This window comes from Mustelus asterias, chromosome 10, assembly GCF_964213995.1.
Source record: "Mustelus asterias chromosome 10, sMusAst1.hap1.1, whole genome shotgun sequence".
NCBI classification, from domain to species: Eukaryota; Metazoa; Chordata; class Chondrichthyes; order Carcharhiniformes; family Triakidae; genus Mustelus; species Mustelus asterias.
Genome location: NC_135810.1, coordinates 4,548,091 through 4,567,162, shown reverse-complemented (window position 1 = coordinate 4,567,162; position 19,072 = coordinate 4,548,091). Strand labels below are relative to the sequence as shown.

Genomic DNA, 19,072 nt, shown 5'->3' with positions numbered 1-19,072 from the left:
AAACAGGCCATTCGGCCCAGCCGCTCCATGTTGGCGTTCCTACTTCACACCAGCATTCTCCCAGCGTTCCATTTCACCTCACCCTATCAGGATATCCTTCTATTCTTCTCTCCCGCGTGTATTTATCAACCGTAACCTTTTAATTTTTTGAAAAGATGTTGAATATTGAAGGCAAGCTTCACAAAGCCAGAATCTCGAAAAGTCAAGTGCGCAGAGAAATCAGCATTAATTCTTCTGTGTTCCTAGAATTATGATGTGGAGATGCCGGCGTAGGACTGGGGTAAGCACAGTAAGAATTCTCACAACACCAGGTTAAAGTCCAACAGGTTTATTTGGTAGCAAATACCATAAGCTTTCGGAGCGATGCCCGAGAACAGAATGGAGAACAGATAACTACTCCATCTGACGAAGGGGCATCGCTCCGAAAGCTTATGGTATTTGCTACCAAATAAACCTGTTGGACTTTAACCTGGTGTTGTGAGACTTCTTACTGTTCCTAGAATTATGCAGAGATCACAGGATACTACAGTGCAGAAGAGGCCATTTGGCCCATCGAATCTGCACCGATGCATGAAAGGCCCTGACCTGCCCACCTAATCCCACTTGCCAGCACTTGGCCCACAGCCTTGAATGTTATGATGTGCCAAGTATTCATCCAGGTACTTTTTAAAGGATGTGAGGCAACTCGCCTCCACCACCCTCCCAGGCAGCACAATCCAGATTGTCACCATCGTATTCATGCATATTAATTTCAAGGGAACATGGCTGAGGTACATTGTACAACAGCTAGACCTGTATAAATGTGATCTAAAACTAGCTTCTTTTCAATATCCGAGGACTCAGAAACACAGGTGGTCAGATAAAAATGTCAAGATTGAAGACAATCTATTTTGACTTCTAACTAAATGTCCTTGAGAAATGTTCAAATATTGTGTAATAGCAAACTCCAATATCTCTCTGTCCCTCTGGAAATTCCTGTGGAGAGACCAATTTAGGATGGAGTTAATGGATTGTTGTTTGATTTTGATTAGGTTGATTGAAAGGGCCATGAGTTATTGATCAGGTGATGACGTGTTAATGGGTGGAGTTAGGTCTGTAGCAGAAAGCAGTCAGTTTTAGTGCAGGTCTGCCAAAGTCAGAGGCATACGCAGGCTGTTCCTGAGGCTGGTTGTTTGGGGGCAGGCTGGTTTTAAGGGGCGTCTTGACAAATACATGAATAGGATGGGAATAGAGGGATATGGTCCCCGGAAGGGTAAGGGGTTTTAGTTAAGTCGGGCAGCATGGTTGGTGCAGACTTGGAGGGCCGAAGGCCTGTTCCTGTGCTGTAATTTTCTTTGTTCTTGTTCTTTGTTCCCACAAGTAAAGCAGGCAAATCAAGCAGTGATAGGGTTCTGGACCCGAACCCCAAGTTACATTATGAAGCCAGACTAGAGTCATAGAGGTTTACAGCATGGAAACTGGTCCTTCGGCCCAACTTGTCCATGCCACCCAGTTTTTACCATTAAGCTATCCCAATTGCCCAGTTGGCCCATATCTCTCTATAGCCATCTTACCCATGTAACTGTCTGAATGCTTTTTAAAAGACAAAATTGTACCCCAACAATGAACTAGACCCCAACAGTTTTTCTATATTAGACTAAATGTGAGGATAGGATCTTTCTCTCCAGGAATGATTCCACTGACAAAGCATGCGTATTTTATAGTAAAACAAACTTCATTGAATAACACAGTTTAAATATAACTCTAACAAATGAAGCAGCTTAACCATTAACAGTACTTAAAAATTAAAGGAAGCAACTTTACTTTCTAACTTATGACTGTTCCAGTTGCAAATAAGCTGCATTCATGCATAAATCAAATCCACTTTTAAATAAATAGTTAGCAAACATAGGTATACTTGCTAGTATAAACTGTGTTAATGGCCTTTGAAGCTTTCATAGAGATTTTGTGGGGAGTGAGTTCTCAGGAACAGCCTGTATATGCCTCTGACTTTGGCAGACCTGCGCTAAAACTGACTCCTTTTTGCTACAGACCTAACTCCTCCCATTACCACATTAACACCTGATCAATAACTCATGGCCCTTTCAATCAACCTATTCAAAATCAAACAACAATCCATTAACTCCATCCTAAGTAAACAATACATGGCTAAAATGAGTAATTATCCTGCTCTCCCAGCATCTGAGCTGCATTCCTCTAGACATACCGACTGCCTGCAGAATAGGGCTGAATTTTTAAACTTTCCCCATAAAAATAAATAAAAATCTATATCAATTGCACTAGTATCATCACAAGAGGATGAGCTGGTGCAAGTCAGTAGCTGTACTAAATTTGTACAAAAAGGTTTCACAAACAAAGATTCCCGTGTCTGCGTGGGTTTCCTCCGGGGGCTCCGGTTTCTTCCCACAGTCCAAAGATGTGCAGATTAGATGCTAAATTGACCCTAGTGTCAGCGGGACTAGCGAGAGTATATACATGGGGTTATGGGAATAGGACCTGGGTGGGATTGTGGTCGGTGCAGACTTGATGGGCCGAATGGCCTCCTTCTGCACTGTCGGGATTCTATGGTTCTGTGAAACAATGAAGCATCTCCAGGAATGGAAAGTCTGTTTGTCCAGATTTCTTTTATCACATTAACAAATAGCAATGCATTTAATGATAACTCTCCGACAGAACACTACACACTGAACGGTGACCCAGAAGACATGCTTGGTGATATGCCAAGATGCTAGGCCTGGTACTTGAGTTGTGAGTATGGATTGAAGTTTGCAACTAAAGACCAGCAATGTGAATACAACTTTCTACATAGGGGGGCAGTCAGGGATGTAGGAATTCTATGATTCTAAGATCCTGTTTCCTGGGTAAGTACTTTCTCCGTATCATAGAATAGAATCCCTATAGTGCAGAAGGAGACCATTCAGCCCATCAAGTCTGCACCGACCACAATCCCACCCAAGCCCTATTCCCATAACCCCACATTTTACCCTGCCAATCGCCCTGATACTAAGGGGTAATTTAGCACGGCCAATCCACCTAATCCACACATCTTTGGACTGTGAGGGGGAACCGGAGCACCCGGAGGAAACGCACGCAGACACGGGGAGAACGTGCAAACTCCAAACAGTGGCCCGAGGTCAGAATTGAACCTGGGTCCCTGGCGCTGTGAGGCAGCAGTGCTAACCACTGTGCCTCCATGCCGCCCCACCTTCAAAGATCGCTGTGCATGACCCGCTGGTTCCGCTGTCCCCGCAATACTCTTTAGAACTGTGCCATTGACTCTATTGTCCCTCCCTATACTTACTGCCAGCAACACCCACGTCCCTGGAAAGAATAAATTAAGTCTTGGCCAGTTCTTTCCAGGAGCAATCCAGTGAATCCCACACCCCGGCTCGCTCCCCAGACGCCCGAAATTCTTTTCCTCTTTCTTGTCTCTATCCAAATCATTGTCCAAAGTGACAATTGAATCTGCATCCATCACCCTATCAGGCAGTGCCTTCCCGATCTTAACCAATCATGGCATCAAGGCTTTGCTCGTTCGCTGGTGGTTCCTTTTACCCCCCTTCCTTATCTCTGTAACCTCCTCCTCCTCCTCCTGGGGCAGCACGGTGGCACAGTGGTTAGCATTTCTGCCTCGCAGCGCCAGGGACTCGGGTTCGATTCCCGGCTTGGATCACTGTCTGTGTGGAGTTTGCACATTCTCCCCGTGTCTGCGAGGGTTTCCTCCGGGTGCTCTGCTTTCCTTCCGCACTCCAAAGATGTGCAGGTTAGGTGGATTGGCCATGCTAAATGTGTGGGGTTACAGGGAAAGGATGGAAGACTGGACCAAGGTAGGGTGCTCTTTCAGACTAAATGACCGAAGTCAGTATATGCTAAAAAGGAACACATTAAATTATTTAAATATTTCAAGTCACAGCTTATACACAATTTTCATTTCTGTGCACCATGTGACCATACTCTCCTCGGGAATCGTAGTGTCAAGTCACATCAGAATATTGCACAGCAGAGATGGAGGCTATTCAGCCCATCATACCTGTGCTGGATTTGTGAAAGAGTTATCCAATTCATCCCTCTCCCATTCTCCCTGCCAATTTCTCCTTTTCAACTATTGATTCAATTCCCTTTTGCAAGTTGCTACTGGATATCATTGCATAGAATATCTACAGTGCAGAGAGAGGCCATTTAGCCCATTGAGTCTGTACCAACTATCCAACAGAGCAACCTACCTAGGCCCAACCCCCAATCTATCCCCATATTTACCCTGCTAATCCTCCTAATCTACACATCTTTGGACACTAGGGGACTATCTACCATGGCCGATCCACCTAACCTGCACATCTTTGGACACCAAGGGGCAATTTACCATGACAAATTCACCTAACCTGTGCATCTTTGGACTGTGGGAGTAAACCCATGCAGACACGGGGAAAACGTGCAAACTCCACACACACAGTGGCCTGAGGTCAGAATTGAACCCAGGTCCCTGGCGCTGTGAGGCTGCAGTGCTAACCACTCTGCTGCCCTAGAATCTGATACTCCAGCCTTAATGTGCAGCGCAGTCCTAATTGCAACAACTCACCACGTAAAAGCATTTCTCAATTCTTGTCTGGTTCTTTTAATTCCGTGTCCCCCAGTTACCAACCTCCAGCCAGTCGAAACAGCTTCTCCTTATTTACTCTTATCAAACCCTTTCCTAAGTTTCTTTTTAATTTCCCTTTGACCTTCTGTGCTCTAAGGAGAACAGTTTCAGCTTCTCTCTCTCTCTCTCTCTGTCACGGATGTAAGTGTACGAGCACTGTCTGTGTAGCCACACAAGGGCAAAAGCTTTAGAAAGGCAGACCTGCCTTGAAGAGATTTGGTTCTGTTGACAAAGCAAAGATTGACTGTAACCCAGCTAGTGAAATGTAACGATGATACCATCGCTTCAGATAAGATCCTGTTTCCCCAATTGTTAGAAACCGAACAAATATCAAAACCAAAAATAGACGGCCAACTGTTTCAGATAAGACACTGCACTGGGAAAGTCAACAATGATCTCCTTTGAGAGAAACAGCAAGTAATTCATAAACAATGCAAGAAGGAAAAACTATTTTTCACACTGCAGCCTGCCTTAACGACAAGAATAAACAGTCTGAAAGACGTGTTGGTTAGGGTGCATTGGCCGTGTTAAATTCTCCCTCAGTGTACCCAAACAGGCGCCAGAGTGTGGCGACTAGGGGATTTTCACAGTGACTTCATTGCAGTGTTAGAATCCCTCCAATACTGAAGGAGGCCATTTGGCCCATCGGGTCTGAACCGACCACAATCTTACCCAGGCCCTATTCCCATAACCCCACACATTTACCCTGCTAATCCCCCTGACACGAAGGGGCAATTTAGCATGGCCAGTTCACCTAACCTACACATCTTTGGACTGTGGGAGGAAACCGGAGCACCCGGAGGAAACCCATGCAGACACGGGGAGAATGTGCAAACTCCACACAGACAGTGACCCAAGGCCGGAATTGAACCCAGGTCCCTGGCGCTGTGAGGCAGCAGTGCTAACCACTGTACCATGTGCCGTCCTGATGTAATGTTAATATAAACCTACCCTGCGACACTAATAAATAAATTTACAATTTAGAAAGACATCACTGCATGTTTGTGCTGTTGCAGGTTAACATTCAATTCAATTTACATTACATTCGGCCCAACGTGCCGGTGTTTATCCGCCACACCAGCTTCCTCCCACTTCACTCAGCATGTATCACTTGCCATATCATTTGCATTGATATAGCACCACCCATGACCACCCAGCGTCCCCAAAGCATCTTACAACCAATGAAATACGTTTGAAGTGCAGCCGCTGTTGTAATGTAGGAAACACAACAGCCAATAGGCACACGGGAAACTCCAAGCAGCAAACTGACATTGACCAGATCATCTGTTTTTTTGTGATGTCAATATTGGTCACGACGCTGGGGATAACTCCCCTGCTCTTTCAAATAGTTCTACCCAATTCTTTTTTGTTCACCTAAGGAGGCAGATGGATTCTCAGTTTAATGTCTCATCCGAATGACAGAACTTCCAACTGTGCAGCACTCCCTCAGTACCGCACTGGGAGCGTCAGCCTGGATCTTTCTGAATTGAATTGATTTGATTTATTATTGTCACATGTGTTAGTATACAATGAAAAGTATTGTTTCTTGCGCGCTATACAAAACATACCGTTCATAGAGTACATAGGGAAGAAGGAACGGAGAGAGTGCAGAATGTAGTGTTACAGTCATAGCTAGGGTGTCGAGAAAGATCAACTTAATACAAAGTAGGTCCATTCAAAAGTCTGACAGCAACAGGGACAACGCTGTTCTTGAGTCGGTTGGTACGTGACCTCAGACTTTTGTATCCTTTTCCCAATGGAAGAAAGTGGAAGAGAGAATGTCTGGGGTGCGTGGGGTCCTTAATTATGCTGGCTGCTTTGCCGAGGCAGCAGGAAGTGTAGACAGAGTCAATGGATGGGAGGCTGGTTTGCGTGATGGACTGGGCTTCATTCACAGCTCTTTGTAGTTCCTTGCAGTTTTGGGCAGAGCAGGAGCCATACCACGCTGTGATACATCCGGAAAGAACGCTTTCTATGGTGCATCTGTAAAAATCTATGCTGAAGTCCTAGAATTGGGACTTGCATCCTCACAATTGGAGCACTAGTCACTAACTGACACAAATCAACACAACCTTCCATTCCTGTCTCCCTCATGCGTTTTTCCAGATTCCTCTTAAAATGCATCTTTACTATTCACCTCCCTGTGCGAGTGAGGTGCAATTCTCCCCACTCTCCGGGTAAAGAGGTTTCTCTTAAACTTCTCATTAGCGCCTGAATGTCGCAGCCGTGTTGCCCTCTGACCCAGCCAGGATTACTGAACACGTTCCACACCTGTTGGCAAATATCACAAACCTGCTTAAAAAAGCAGATCAGGTTACAGAGCCTCGCGAAAGCCAAAGCTCCATCAAAGCAGCAAACCCAGCCACCACTGTCAATCTGACACACACACTGATTATTTTACTGCTTTTGTTCTATCAGGAGTGTGCTCTAAATTTCTGACTGAAGTCTTTCACAAATTTTTAAACAGTGTGATATTTAGTTGAGAACCAGCATTATCTGGTAAAAGTCACCACGGCCCCAAGTAACCATAGGCAGTGACTGGTGGTGATTTAACCTGAGGGTCACCACATCTCAGGCAAAGGGCAAGGTTGAAAAGATGTGGCCTTCATGAATAACCTGAACCGAAACAGGAATTGAACCCACGCTGTCGGTGTCGCTCTGCACCACTTACCAGGCGTCCAGCCAACTGAGCTAACTGACCCGGCATCATATACGCAACACTCTGCTACACCTAAACCTACTGTTTCTGAGAATCATTTGATGCTGGCTGTCACTTCCAGATGAAATGGGGATAAAACTGGGAAGAGGAGGTGGCCATGCAGCCCTTTCAACCTTTCCCACCTTTAATGAGAAAATGGCTGATTTGTGACCCAACTCTGGACAGTCCCTTTGACCTGAATCCTTTACTACATTTGGATGACAAAATATCTATCAACTTTAGATGTAAAATTGACAATTTATTGATCTAGTATCAATGGTGGTTGTAGGTGAGAAAACCAAACTTCTACAACCCCTTTGTGAAGAGTTTGAAAGATACTGTAATTCGTTGGGTTGTTTTTCGCCTGCCCTTAGTGTTATTTATTATAAATAGCTGAAAATTGGAAAATTATTCTGACAAGGGTAGCACGGTGGCACAGCGGTTTGCACAGCAGCCTCACAGCGACAGAGACCCGGGTCCAATTCTGGCCAGGGGTCACAGTCTGTGTGGAGTTTGGACATTCTCCCCGTGTCTGCATGCGTTTCCTCCGGGTGCTCCGGTTTCCACCCACAGTCCAAAGATGTGCGGGTTAGGTGGACTAGCCATGCTAAATTGCCCCATAGTGTCGGGGTAATAGCAGGGTAAATATGTGGGGTTACGGGGATAGAGCCCGAGTGGGATTGTGGTTAGTGCAGACTTGATGGGCCAAACAGCCTCCTCTGCACTGTAGGGATTCTATTAAGTGAAACTCCTCACATTTCTATCAGTTTCTCTCAATTAGATTATGCTGATTTTTCCACATCTTAGTACAGAGTACAGGAATGAGATAGAGAATCTAGTGAACTGGTGCGGCAACAGTAATCTCTCCCTCAATGTCAACAAAATGAAGGAGATTGTCATCGACTTCAGGAAGCATAAAGGAGAACATGCCCCTGTCTACATCAATGGGGAAGAAGTAGAAAAGGTCGAAAGCTTCAAGTTTTTAGGTGTCCAGATCACCAACAACCTGTCCTGGTCCCCCCATGCCAACACTATAGTTAAGAAAGCCCACCAACGCCTCTACTTTCTCAGAAGACTAAGGAAATTTGACATGTCAGCTACGACTCTCACCAATTTTTACAGATGCACCATAAAAAGCATTCTTTCTGGTTGTATCACAGCTTGGTATGGCTCCTGCTCTGCCCAAGACCGCAAGAAACTACAAAAGGTCGTGAATGTAGCCCAATCCATCACGCAAACCAGCCTCCCTCCATTGACACTGTCTACACTTCCAGCTGTCTCGGCAAAGTAACCAGCATAATTAAGGACCCCACTCACCATGGACATTTTCTCTTCCACCTTCTTCCTTCGGGAAAAAGATACAAAAGTCTGAGGTCACGCACCAAGCGACTCAAGAACAGCTTCTTCCCTGCTGTCATCAGACCTTTGAATGGACTACCTCACATTAAGTTAATCTTTCTCTACACCCTAGCTATGACTACATTCTGCACTCTTTCGTTTCCTTCTCTATGAACGGTATGTTTTGTCTGTACAGCGCACAAGAAACAATACTTTTCAATGTATGTTAATACATGTGACAATAATAAACCAAATCAAATCAAATTATTTTCAAAAGCCAACATAACCACCACTATATAGAAAATAACCTTTGTTTCAGGAAAGTCTGGAACAGTTAAAACAAAAGTCCAATTTTCAGTCCACTTTTCCAAAATTACAAGAACACTAACATTGCTATTTAGTCAGTCTTGCAAACCCAACATGTCATTCAGAGAGAGTGTTAACCTCAGCTTTGACAAAGGGACATCTGGACTCGAAACGTCAGCTCTTTTCTCTCCTTACAGATGCTGCCAGACCCGCCGAGATTTTCCAGCATTTTCTCTTTTGGCACAATTACCCCAGTTGTGATGCTGAACTATGCAGCAGAGACAAGTCCCAGATTCAATTTGCGCTGTGAGCGGTGTTAATCGATCTTAGCCACAGAAGGATTGGAAACACAATGGGGCAAATTTTACCATCCTGCCCACCATGGGAATCAGACCGAGCGAGGGACGGAAGGTCCGTTGACCTCAGGCGGGATTTTCAGGTTTCAGGGTGAGCGAGGCCGGAAAATCCCGCCCAATTAGTCTCAGCTGCCTCAGGACACTGGAGTAATGGGGGAGGGGGAAAGGAATTGGCTTCCACTCCCAAGCAACATCAAGTGATCCCAATTGCTTTTATACTAGGATGTGACTAATAAATTATGTAGCAGAGAACTCCATTAAGTGCAGTATTCGGGTAGGGCTGCCACTGATTCCTGAAGGAATCATCACATGACTTGTCCCCATGCTCCAGATATTAATTGGTCAACACATCCATCGTTGTGTGGCACTGCCTTCCTACGCCAATTGGAAAGCAAACTACCCAATTGGATGATCATTGACTGCCTGCCAAACAGCTTTTTCTCCCCATTTACAAGAAAATGAACCAAAATATATATTTTTTTCATGTCCCGATAATTTTTCTCCAAGGATCCTATTTAAAACCTCTTTGTACAGAGATTTGGTCACTTGTCTTAATATCACTTGTGCCAAATTTTAACTCTTAGCATTCCTATGAATTGTCTTGGGACATCCTCCAGGCACTAGATAAATGCAAGTTGTTGTTGTCACAGACAGAAAGCCTTGCAGCACTAATTATCAAGCCTCATGGGTGAACGGAGACTTAACAAAACACATAGCGGGCAGAATTAATACCTCTGCAATATCCCCAGCAAGGAATAAGTCTTGGCCAAGAACATATTGGGTGGGCACAGTGGTTAGCACTGCTGCCTCACAATGCCAGGGACCCGGGTTCAAATCTGGTCTTGGGTGACTGTGTGTGGGGAATCTGCACGTTCTCCCCATGTCTGCGTGGGTTTCCTCCGGCTGCCCCGGTTTCCTCCCACAATCCAAAGATGTGCGCGTTAGGTGGATTGGCCAAGCTAAATTGCCCATTAGTGTCCCAAAATAGAGTCATAGAGGTTACAGCATGGAAACAGGCCCTTTGGCCCAACTTGTCCATGCCACCCTTTTGTTTAAACCGCCAAGCTAGTCCCAATTGCCTGCATTTGGCCCATATCCCTCTATACCCATCTTACCCATGTAACTGTCTAAACGCTTTTTAAAAGACAAAATTGCACCCACCTCTACTGCTACCTCTGGCAGCTTGTTCCAGACACTCACCACCCTGGGTGTGAAAAAATTGCCCCTCTGGACACTTTTGATCTCTCCTCTCTCACCTTAAACCTATAGTTTTAGACTCCCCTACATAGAACATAGAACAGTACAGCACAGAACAGGCCCTTCGGCCCACGATGTTGTGCCGAGCTTTATCTGAAACCAAGATCAAGCTATCCCACTCCCTATCATCCTGGTGTGCTCCATGTGCCTATCCAATAACCGCTTAAATGTTCCTAAAGTGTCTGGCTCCACTATCACTGCAGGCAGTCCATTCCACACCCCAACCACTCTCTGCGTAAAGAACCTACCTCGGACATCCTTCCTATATCTCCCACCATGAATTCTATAGTTATGCCCCCTTGTAATAGCTCCATCCACCTGAGGAAATAGTCTTTGAACGTTCACTCTATCTATCCCCTTCATCATTTTATAAACCTCTATTAAGTCTCCCCTCAGCCTCCTCCGCTCCAGAGAGAACAGCCCTAGCTCCCTCAACCTTTCCTCATAAGACCTACCCTCCAAACCAGGCAGCATCCTGGTAAATCTCCTCTGCACTCTTTCCAGCGCTTCCACATCCTTCTTATAGTGAGGTGACCAGAACTGCACACAATATTCCAAATGTGGTCTCACCAAGGTCCTGTACAGTTGCAGCATAACCCCACGGCTCTTAAACTCCAACCCCCTGTTAATAAAAGCTAACACACTATAGGCCTTCTTCACAGCTCTATCCACTTGAGTGGCAACCTTCAGAGATCTGTGGATATGGACCCCAAGATCTCTCTGTTCCTCCACAGTCTTCAGAACCCTACCTTTGACCCTGTAATCCACATTTAAATTAGTCCTACCAAAATGAATCACCTCACATTTATCAGGGTTAAACTCCATTTGCCATTTTTCAGCCCAGCTTTGCATCCTATCTATGTCTCTTTGCAGCCTACAACAGCCCTCCACCTCATCCACTACTCCACCAATCTTGGTGTCATCAGCAAATTTACTGATCCACCCTTCAGCCCCCTCCTCTAAGTCATTAATAAAAATCACAAAGAGCAGAGGACCAAGCACTGATCCCTGTGGCACTCCGCTAGCAACCTGCCTCCAGTCCGAAAATTTTCCATCCACCACCACCCTCTGTCTGCAATCAGACAGCCAGTTACCTATCCAATTGGCCAACTTTCCCTCTATCCCACACCTCCTCACTTTCATCATAAGCCGACCATGGGGGACCTTATCAAACGCCTTACTAAAATCCATGTATATGACATCAACCTTCATCAACACACTTAGTTACCTCCTCAAAAAATTCAATCAAATTTGTGAGGCACGACTTGTCCTTCCCTACCTTTGGGAAAAGATATTGACTATCTAGCTGATCTATGCCCCTCATTATTTTATAGACCTCTCTAAGGTCAGCCCTAAGCCTCCTACGCTCCAGAGAAAAAAGTCCCAGTCTATCCAGCCTCTCCTTATAACTCAAACCATCAAGTCCTGGTAGCATCCGAGTTAATCTTTTTTGCACTCTTTCCAGTTTAATAATATCCTTTCTATAGGTTAGATAAATTAGACATAGGAAATGTACAAAGTTATGGGGATAGAGGGCAGGTGTGGGCCTGGGTAAGGTGCTCTTGCAGAGATTCAGTGCCTACTCCATGGACCGAAAAGCCTCTTTCTGCACTGTAGGGATTCTATGATCTGCGTAAGGAGAAAACTGAAAAGAGAAATTAAATTATATTTCTGATTAGAAACCCTACAGTGCAGAAGGAGGCCATTCGGCCCATCGAGTCTGCACCGACCACAATCCCACCCAGGCCCTACCCCCACATATTTTACCCGCTAATCCCTCTAACCTACACTTCCCAGGACTCTAAGGGGCAATTTTTTTTTTTAAACCTGGCCAATCAACCTAACCCGCACATCTTTGGACTGTGGGAGGAAACCGGAGCACCCGGAGGAAACCCACGCAGACACGAGGAGAATGTGCAAACTCTGCACAGACAGTGACCCGAGCCGGGAATCGAACCCAGGACCCTGGAGCTGTGAAGGAGCAGTGCTAACCATTGTGCTACCGTGCCGCCCGATTCTACGATCAAGCTTCTTTGACGGAGAGGGTGAGCACATTTCTGAGAGAGTGTGGCGGCTGTCCAACAACAACCTGAATTTATATAGCACCATTAATATAGGAAAAGGTGTCGCGACATTTCACAGGATGACTATCAAAATAAATTTGACACAAAACTACATCAGGAGATATTTGGACAGGAGACCATTGGTTGACTGAACAGATATGCTTTAACGAGCATCTTAAAGGAGGAGAGAGACAGACAGAGAGGTTTGAGGAGGGAATTCCAGAGGTTAGGACCCAGGCAGCAGAAGGCCTGGTCACCAATGGTCAGTGATTACAATCAGCCATGTTAAAGAGGAACTGGCGGAGTGCAGTGACTATTCTATCAGATGATTCTTCTGGGGCGATTCCACACGATGATATACATGTAACCAATTAGCAATTTCATAAACAATGCAACAAAGTCCAGGGCTCTATAGTTACACAAGAATTATTTTACAACAGCCTTGTCCAGTCGGACAAGTTCAACAGCGAACTCCGCCCTGAAATTAATCTTTTCCAACAGCAAACTCAACATTCCTCATCACAAATACAAACCCCACCTGTTATCATTCCAACATTTCCACGGCCGATTTTATGCCGCTTTGAAAAGAGCAGTTTGGGTTCAAAGCCCATAAGACATAGGAGTAGAGGTAGGCCATTCGGCCCATTGAGTCTGCTCCACCCCTTAATGAGGTCATTTGAAATGATTTGATTTATTATTGTCAAGTATTGTGATACAGTGAAAGGTATTGTTTCTCGCACTCTGTACAGACAAAACATACTGTTCATAAAGTACATTGTTGAGAAGGAAAGGAGAGGGTGCAGAATATAGTGTTACAGTCATAGCTAGGGTATAGAGAAAGATCAGATTAATACAAGGTAGGTCCATTGAAAAGTCTGATGGCAGCAGGGAAGAAGCTGTTCTTGAGTCGGTTGGTACGTGACCTCAGACTTTTGTATCCCCACGGAAGAAGGTGGAAGAGAGAATGTCCGGGGCGTGTGGAGTCCTGAGACTGATCTGATGTGACAATCCCCAACTCCACTTTCCCGCCTTATCCCCATAACCCTCCATTTCCTGGATAAAAGCAAATTACTGCGGATGCTGGAATCTGAAACCAAAAGAGAAAATGCTGGAAAATCTCAGCGGGTCTGGCAGCATCTGTGAGGAGAGAAAAGAGCTGATGTTTCGAGTCCAGACAACCCTTTGTCAAAGCTAAAAGGCACAGAAAGTGGGAGAATATACTTAACGAGCCAGCCTCTGCGGTGAAGAATTCCACAGATTCACTCCCCTCACAGCAGCGAGTTCAAGCAGTCGCTGGATGTGGATATGAAGATTTGAAACATCGACTTTGAGTGCATTCCACTTTGCAGGATATTCCCAATCAATGCTGAATAGCTTCATGATAAAACTGACAAGCTTATTTTGATGTTCTGTGTTATGACGATGAAGGAGTTTGTTTAACATTTTGGAAGCGGGCAAACTGCGTTGAAGTCTTTTGTATCTCCTTTTAAGACCATAAGACCATAAGACATAGGAGCGGAAGTAAGGCCATTCGGCCCATCGAGTCCACTCCACCATTCAATCATGGTTGATTTCAACTCCATTTACCCGCTCTCTCCCCATAGCCCTTAATTCCTCGAGAAATCAAGAATTTATCAATTTCTGTCTTGAAGACGCTCAACGTCTCGGCCTCCATAGCCCTCTGTGGCAATGAATTCCACAGACCTACCACTCTCTGGCTGAAGAAATTTCTCCTCATCTCTGTTCTAAAGTGACTCCCTTTTATTCTAAGGCTGTGCCCCCGCGTCCTAGTCTCCCCTGCTAATGGAAACAACTTCCCTGCGTCCATCCTATCTAAGCCGTTCATTATCTTGTAAGTTTCTATCAGATCTCCCCTCAACCTCCTAAACTCCAATGAATATAATCCCACGATCCTCAGACGTTCATCGTATGTCAGGCCTACCATTCCTGGGATCATCCGTGTGAATCTCCGCTGGACCCGCTCCAGTGCCAGTATGTCCTTCCTGAGGTGTGGGGCCCAAAATTGCTCACAGTACTCCAAAGGTGCTGGTGAGGCCACACCTGGAGAACTGTGTACAGTTTTGGTCTCCTTACTTGAGAAAGGATATACTGGCACTGGAGGGGGTGCAGAGGAGATTCACTAGGTTGATTCCGGAGTTGAGAGAGTTGGCTTATGAGGAGAGACTGAGTAGACTGGGGCTATACTCTTTGGAATTCAGAAGAATGAGGGGAGATCTTATAGAAACATATAAGATTATGAAGGGAATAGATAAGATAGAAGCAGGGAGGTTGTTTCCACTGACAGGTGAAACTCGAACTAGGGGGCATGGCCTCAAAATAAGGGGGAGCAGATTTAGGACTGAGTTGAGGCGGAACGTCTTCACACAATGGGTTGTGAATCTGTGGAATTCCCTGCCCAGTGAAGCAGTTGAGGCTACCTCATTGAACGTTTTTAAGGCAAGGATAGATATATTTTTGAATAGTAAAGGAATTAAGTGTTTTGGTGAGCGGGCGGGTAAGTGGAGCTGAGTCCATGAAAAGATCAGCCATGATCTTATTGAATGGCTGAGCAGGCTCGAGGGGCCAGATGGCCTCCTCCTGCTCATGGTTCTTATGTTCCTATGTTCTTCGAAAGGGAAAAAATGCCACTCAAGTACTGAGGTGGGTTGGGGGGGGGGGGGGGGGGGTGTGTGTGTGTGTGTGTGTGTGTGTGTGGATTCGCACTGCATAACAACGGAATGATGGTTGTAGTCGCTCAGGTTTTAAGCAGCTTGGAAACAGGAGGGAAACTTCAAAGTCATCAGCGCCTTTCTGCTGGAGTGGTTTGGGAGAGGAATTAGATTAGGAAACAAGTCAAAACAATGAATCAGACAGGAATCAGTGAACCCAACTTCAAAGCACCAGCGTTCGACCACAGCCTTAAAATTACCCTCGTCAAACATTCTCCTTACACCTGATAATTTCAAGAATTTCAACACTTTAGATGAAAAATAGACAGGTAATCTTTAGCCCAAATAATGAAGGGGTTTAACTAATCGTCACAAAGAACTTTCTCAGGTTTAGGTCTTTTGATTTAAAGTTGAGAATGCGGAGAGATAAACAAGAAAGCTCCAAGTCAAAACGTAATCATTTCAGTGGTACGTTATTCAGAGAGATTCCAGAGCTGTTAACAAGGGCACTTTTATCTCCACAATTTGCTGCATATTTCCGGCCCTAAGGTGCATCACAGTAAGAGTTTTAACAACACCAGGTTAAAGTCCAACAGGTTTATTTGGTAGCAAATGCCATAAGGTGTATCACTCAGTGGATCATTAGGGTGGCACGGTAGCACTGCTGCCTCACAGCGCCAGGGGTATGGGTTCGATTCCCGGTTTGGGTCACGTTGTGTGTGGAGTTTGCACATTCTCCCCGTGTCTGCGTGGGTTTCCTCCGGGTGCTCCGGTTTCCTCCCACAGTCCAAAGATGTGCAGGTTTGGTTGATTGGCTGTGCTAAATTGCCTGTTAGTGTCAGGAGGATTAGCTGGGTAAATACGTGGGGCTATGGGGATAGGGCCTGGGTGAGATTGTGGTCGGCGCAGACTCGATGGGCTGAACGGCCTCCTTCTGCACTGTAGGGATTCTATGACTTGGGAGGACTTTTAAAGAAGTTTTTTTATAAGTTGGAATAACCTCACCTCCCCAGGTCACAAGGCTGTCGTAAAGAATTGCAGTCATGATGTGGAGATGCCGGCACTGGACTGGGGTAAAGAATGGCACCATAGAAAGCATCCTTCCTGGTTGTATCGCAGCTTGGTATGGGTCCTGCTCTGCCCAAGACCACAAGAAACTACAAAGCCCAGTCCATCACCCAAACCAGCCTCCCATCCATTGACTCTGTCTACACTTCCCGCTGCCTCGGAAAAGCAGCCAGCATAATCAAGGACCCCACGCACCCCGGACATTCTCTCTTCCATCTTCTCCCGTCGGGAAACAGATACAAAAGTCTGAGGTCACGAACCAACTGACTAAGGAACAGCTTCTTCCCTGTTGCCATCAGACTTTGGAATGGAGCTACCTCGCACTAAGTTGATCTTTCTCTACACCCGAGCTGTGACTGTAACCCTACATTCGGCACTCTCTCCTTTCCTTCTCTATGAACGCAACCGGTCTCCGCAACTTAACCCTCCCAGTCCCGGTATCAGTCTGTATAGCGCGCGAGAAACAATACTTTTCACTGTATCCCAATACATGTGACAATAATAAATCAAATCAAATCATTGGAGTTTAGAAAAATAAGAAGTGACCTTATTGAGACAGATAAGATTCTCAGGGAGCTTGACAGGGTCGATGCTGAGAAGCTGTTTCCCCTTATGGGAGAGTCTAGCAGCAGGGGGCATAATCTCAGGGTAAAGGGGTCACCCATTTAAGACAGAGTTGAGGAGGAATTTCTCCGAATAAATCAAATCGATTCAAATAAAATCAAATCTGCCTTGGCTCCGTTATCTCTTAACCCAACAAAAATCTATCAATTTGGAATTTTTATTTGACCCCCCCCAGCCTCAAGAGCGTTTTTGGAGTTCCAGATTTCCACTCCCTTCGTGTGAGGAAGTGATTCCTGATGTCACCCCTTGAATGGCCTGGCTTAAATTTTAAGATTCTGTTCCCTTGCTCTAGATTCACTCCCGCTCCTCCTCCCCCGAAGCAGAGGGAATGGTTTCTATCAACTCCTTTGATCATCCTAAACCCCTCAACTAGACCACTCCCGAGGTTGGGATTTCACAGCCTCACTCATCCCGAAACTGTAAAATCCCACCCGAGGTCAACGGACTTTCCAGTTGTCCGCCCCTCGCTCGCTCCGATTCCCATGGTGGGCGGGATAGTAAAATTCCAGCCTTAATCTCCCAAACTAAAGCTGATGCAAGGCCGGTCTACGCAACCGGTCTCCGCAACTTAACCCTCCCAGTCCTGGTATCAGTCTGACGAAGCCTCACTACGCCCAAGGCTGAATACAGCAAAAGCAAAAAGAGTTTACAGCAGGTCAGAGGTTAAGTCATTTACACAAACAGTAATCAGTTTGACGGTCGACTCTGCAGTCAGTGCATTGGAAGCTGTGCCTGGAGGGACTTACTTCTGTAACCAGCAAACTGTGAGCTTCCTTCCTGGCTTTTTCAGGCACAGTGGGGAGGAGCGTCCTTCCCTGGCGTTTCAGTGTCCCAATCTAATAAAGCAGAGAAAAAAAAACACTTTGAAATAACAGCGCAGACACAAAGTCAAACCATGCCAGCCGGAATTCTCCGGCCATTCACACCCTGCCAACTGCTGCACGAGAGGACGGAGAATTTGGCGCTCAGCCCAATCTCCATTCACTGCAGCGGGACTGGAGAATCCCGCCGGCGTGAACTGCTGTAAAATTCCGGTTGTCATGTTGTTCCTTCTACGTGGCTGCTTAAAATATTGCTGAAATTATCAGGCTCCCCAAGGACAGGAGAAAGCAGATTCAGTTTTGGTTTATTGTGTGGCATTCACAACTGAACAACCGTTTGCGGTAAAAAACTATTTTTGTTTTTTTGGGAACTGCTGAAAACATACGTTTCCTTATTCTAATCAGCATGTTTGGAAGAGGCTGAAGAAGTTACAGACACACACACACACAAATAATGACCAATCCATGAAAAAACACCAAGCTCCTTCACCCTTCAAAAGAAAATCTGTTTATCACAAAGCATAAACCTCTCGTAGAATTTTCCATTCTAAAATTTGTCTTTAGGCCATAAGACGTAGGAGCAGGAGGAGGCCATTCGGCCCATCGAGTCTGCTCCACCATTCAATGAGATCACTGACTGGTCTGATGTGATAATCCTCAACTGCACTTTCCCGCCTTATCCCCATAACCCTCGATTCCCTCACTGATTAAACATCTGTCTATCTCAGCCTTGAACATATGTAATGACAGGGACGGCAAGTGGAATGTTGGCCTTTATTTCAAAGGGAATGGAGGAGAACAATAGGGAAGTCTTGCTCAAACTATGCAAGGCACCAGCTAGACCCAGACCTGGAATACTGTGAACAGTTTTGGAGGCAGCCCAGAGAAGGTTCACTCGGTTGATCCCGGATATGGAGGGGTTTCCTTTTGAGGAGAGGTTGAGTAGATTGGGCTTGTACTCGTTGGAGTTTAGGTGATTGAGAAACGGCCTTATTGGCACATTTTGGAATCTCAGGGAGCTTGACAGGGTGGATGCTGAGAGGATGTTTTCCTCTGCGGTAAAGAATTCCACAGATTCACTGCCCTCTGAGAGAAGAAATTTCTCCTCATCTCTGTCTTAAATGGGTGACCACCTTACTCTGAGATTCTGCCCTCAGGTCCTGGACCCTCCCACAAGGGGAAACATCCTCAGGAGTTCAGAAAAGCGTAAGGCTTGAACAAATTCCTTTTGTTTGC

General features: G+C 45.6%; 1 protein-coding gene across 7 annotated transcripts in view; it reads right to left on the bottom strand.

The window, feature by feature from the left end:
• Positions 1-19,072, bottom strand: part of LOC144499506 (dedicator of cytokinesis protein 9-like) — a 359,791-nt gene that overhangs the window by 198,022 nt on the left and 142,697 nt on the right. For all 7 annotated transcript variants that reach the window (XM_078221534.1, XM_078221537.1, XM_078221538.1 and 4 more), the window contains exon 3: positions 17,762-17,851. In XM_078221534.1, the coding sequence (XP_078077660.1) occupies positions 17,762-17,851 (90 nt within the window). The remainder of the gene's footprint in view (positions 1-17,761; positions 17,852-19,072) is intronic.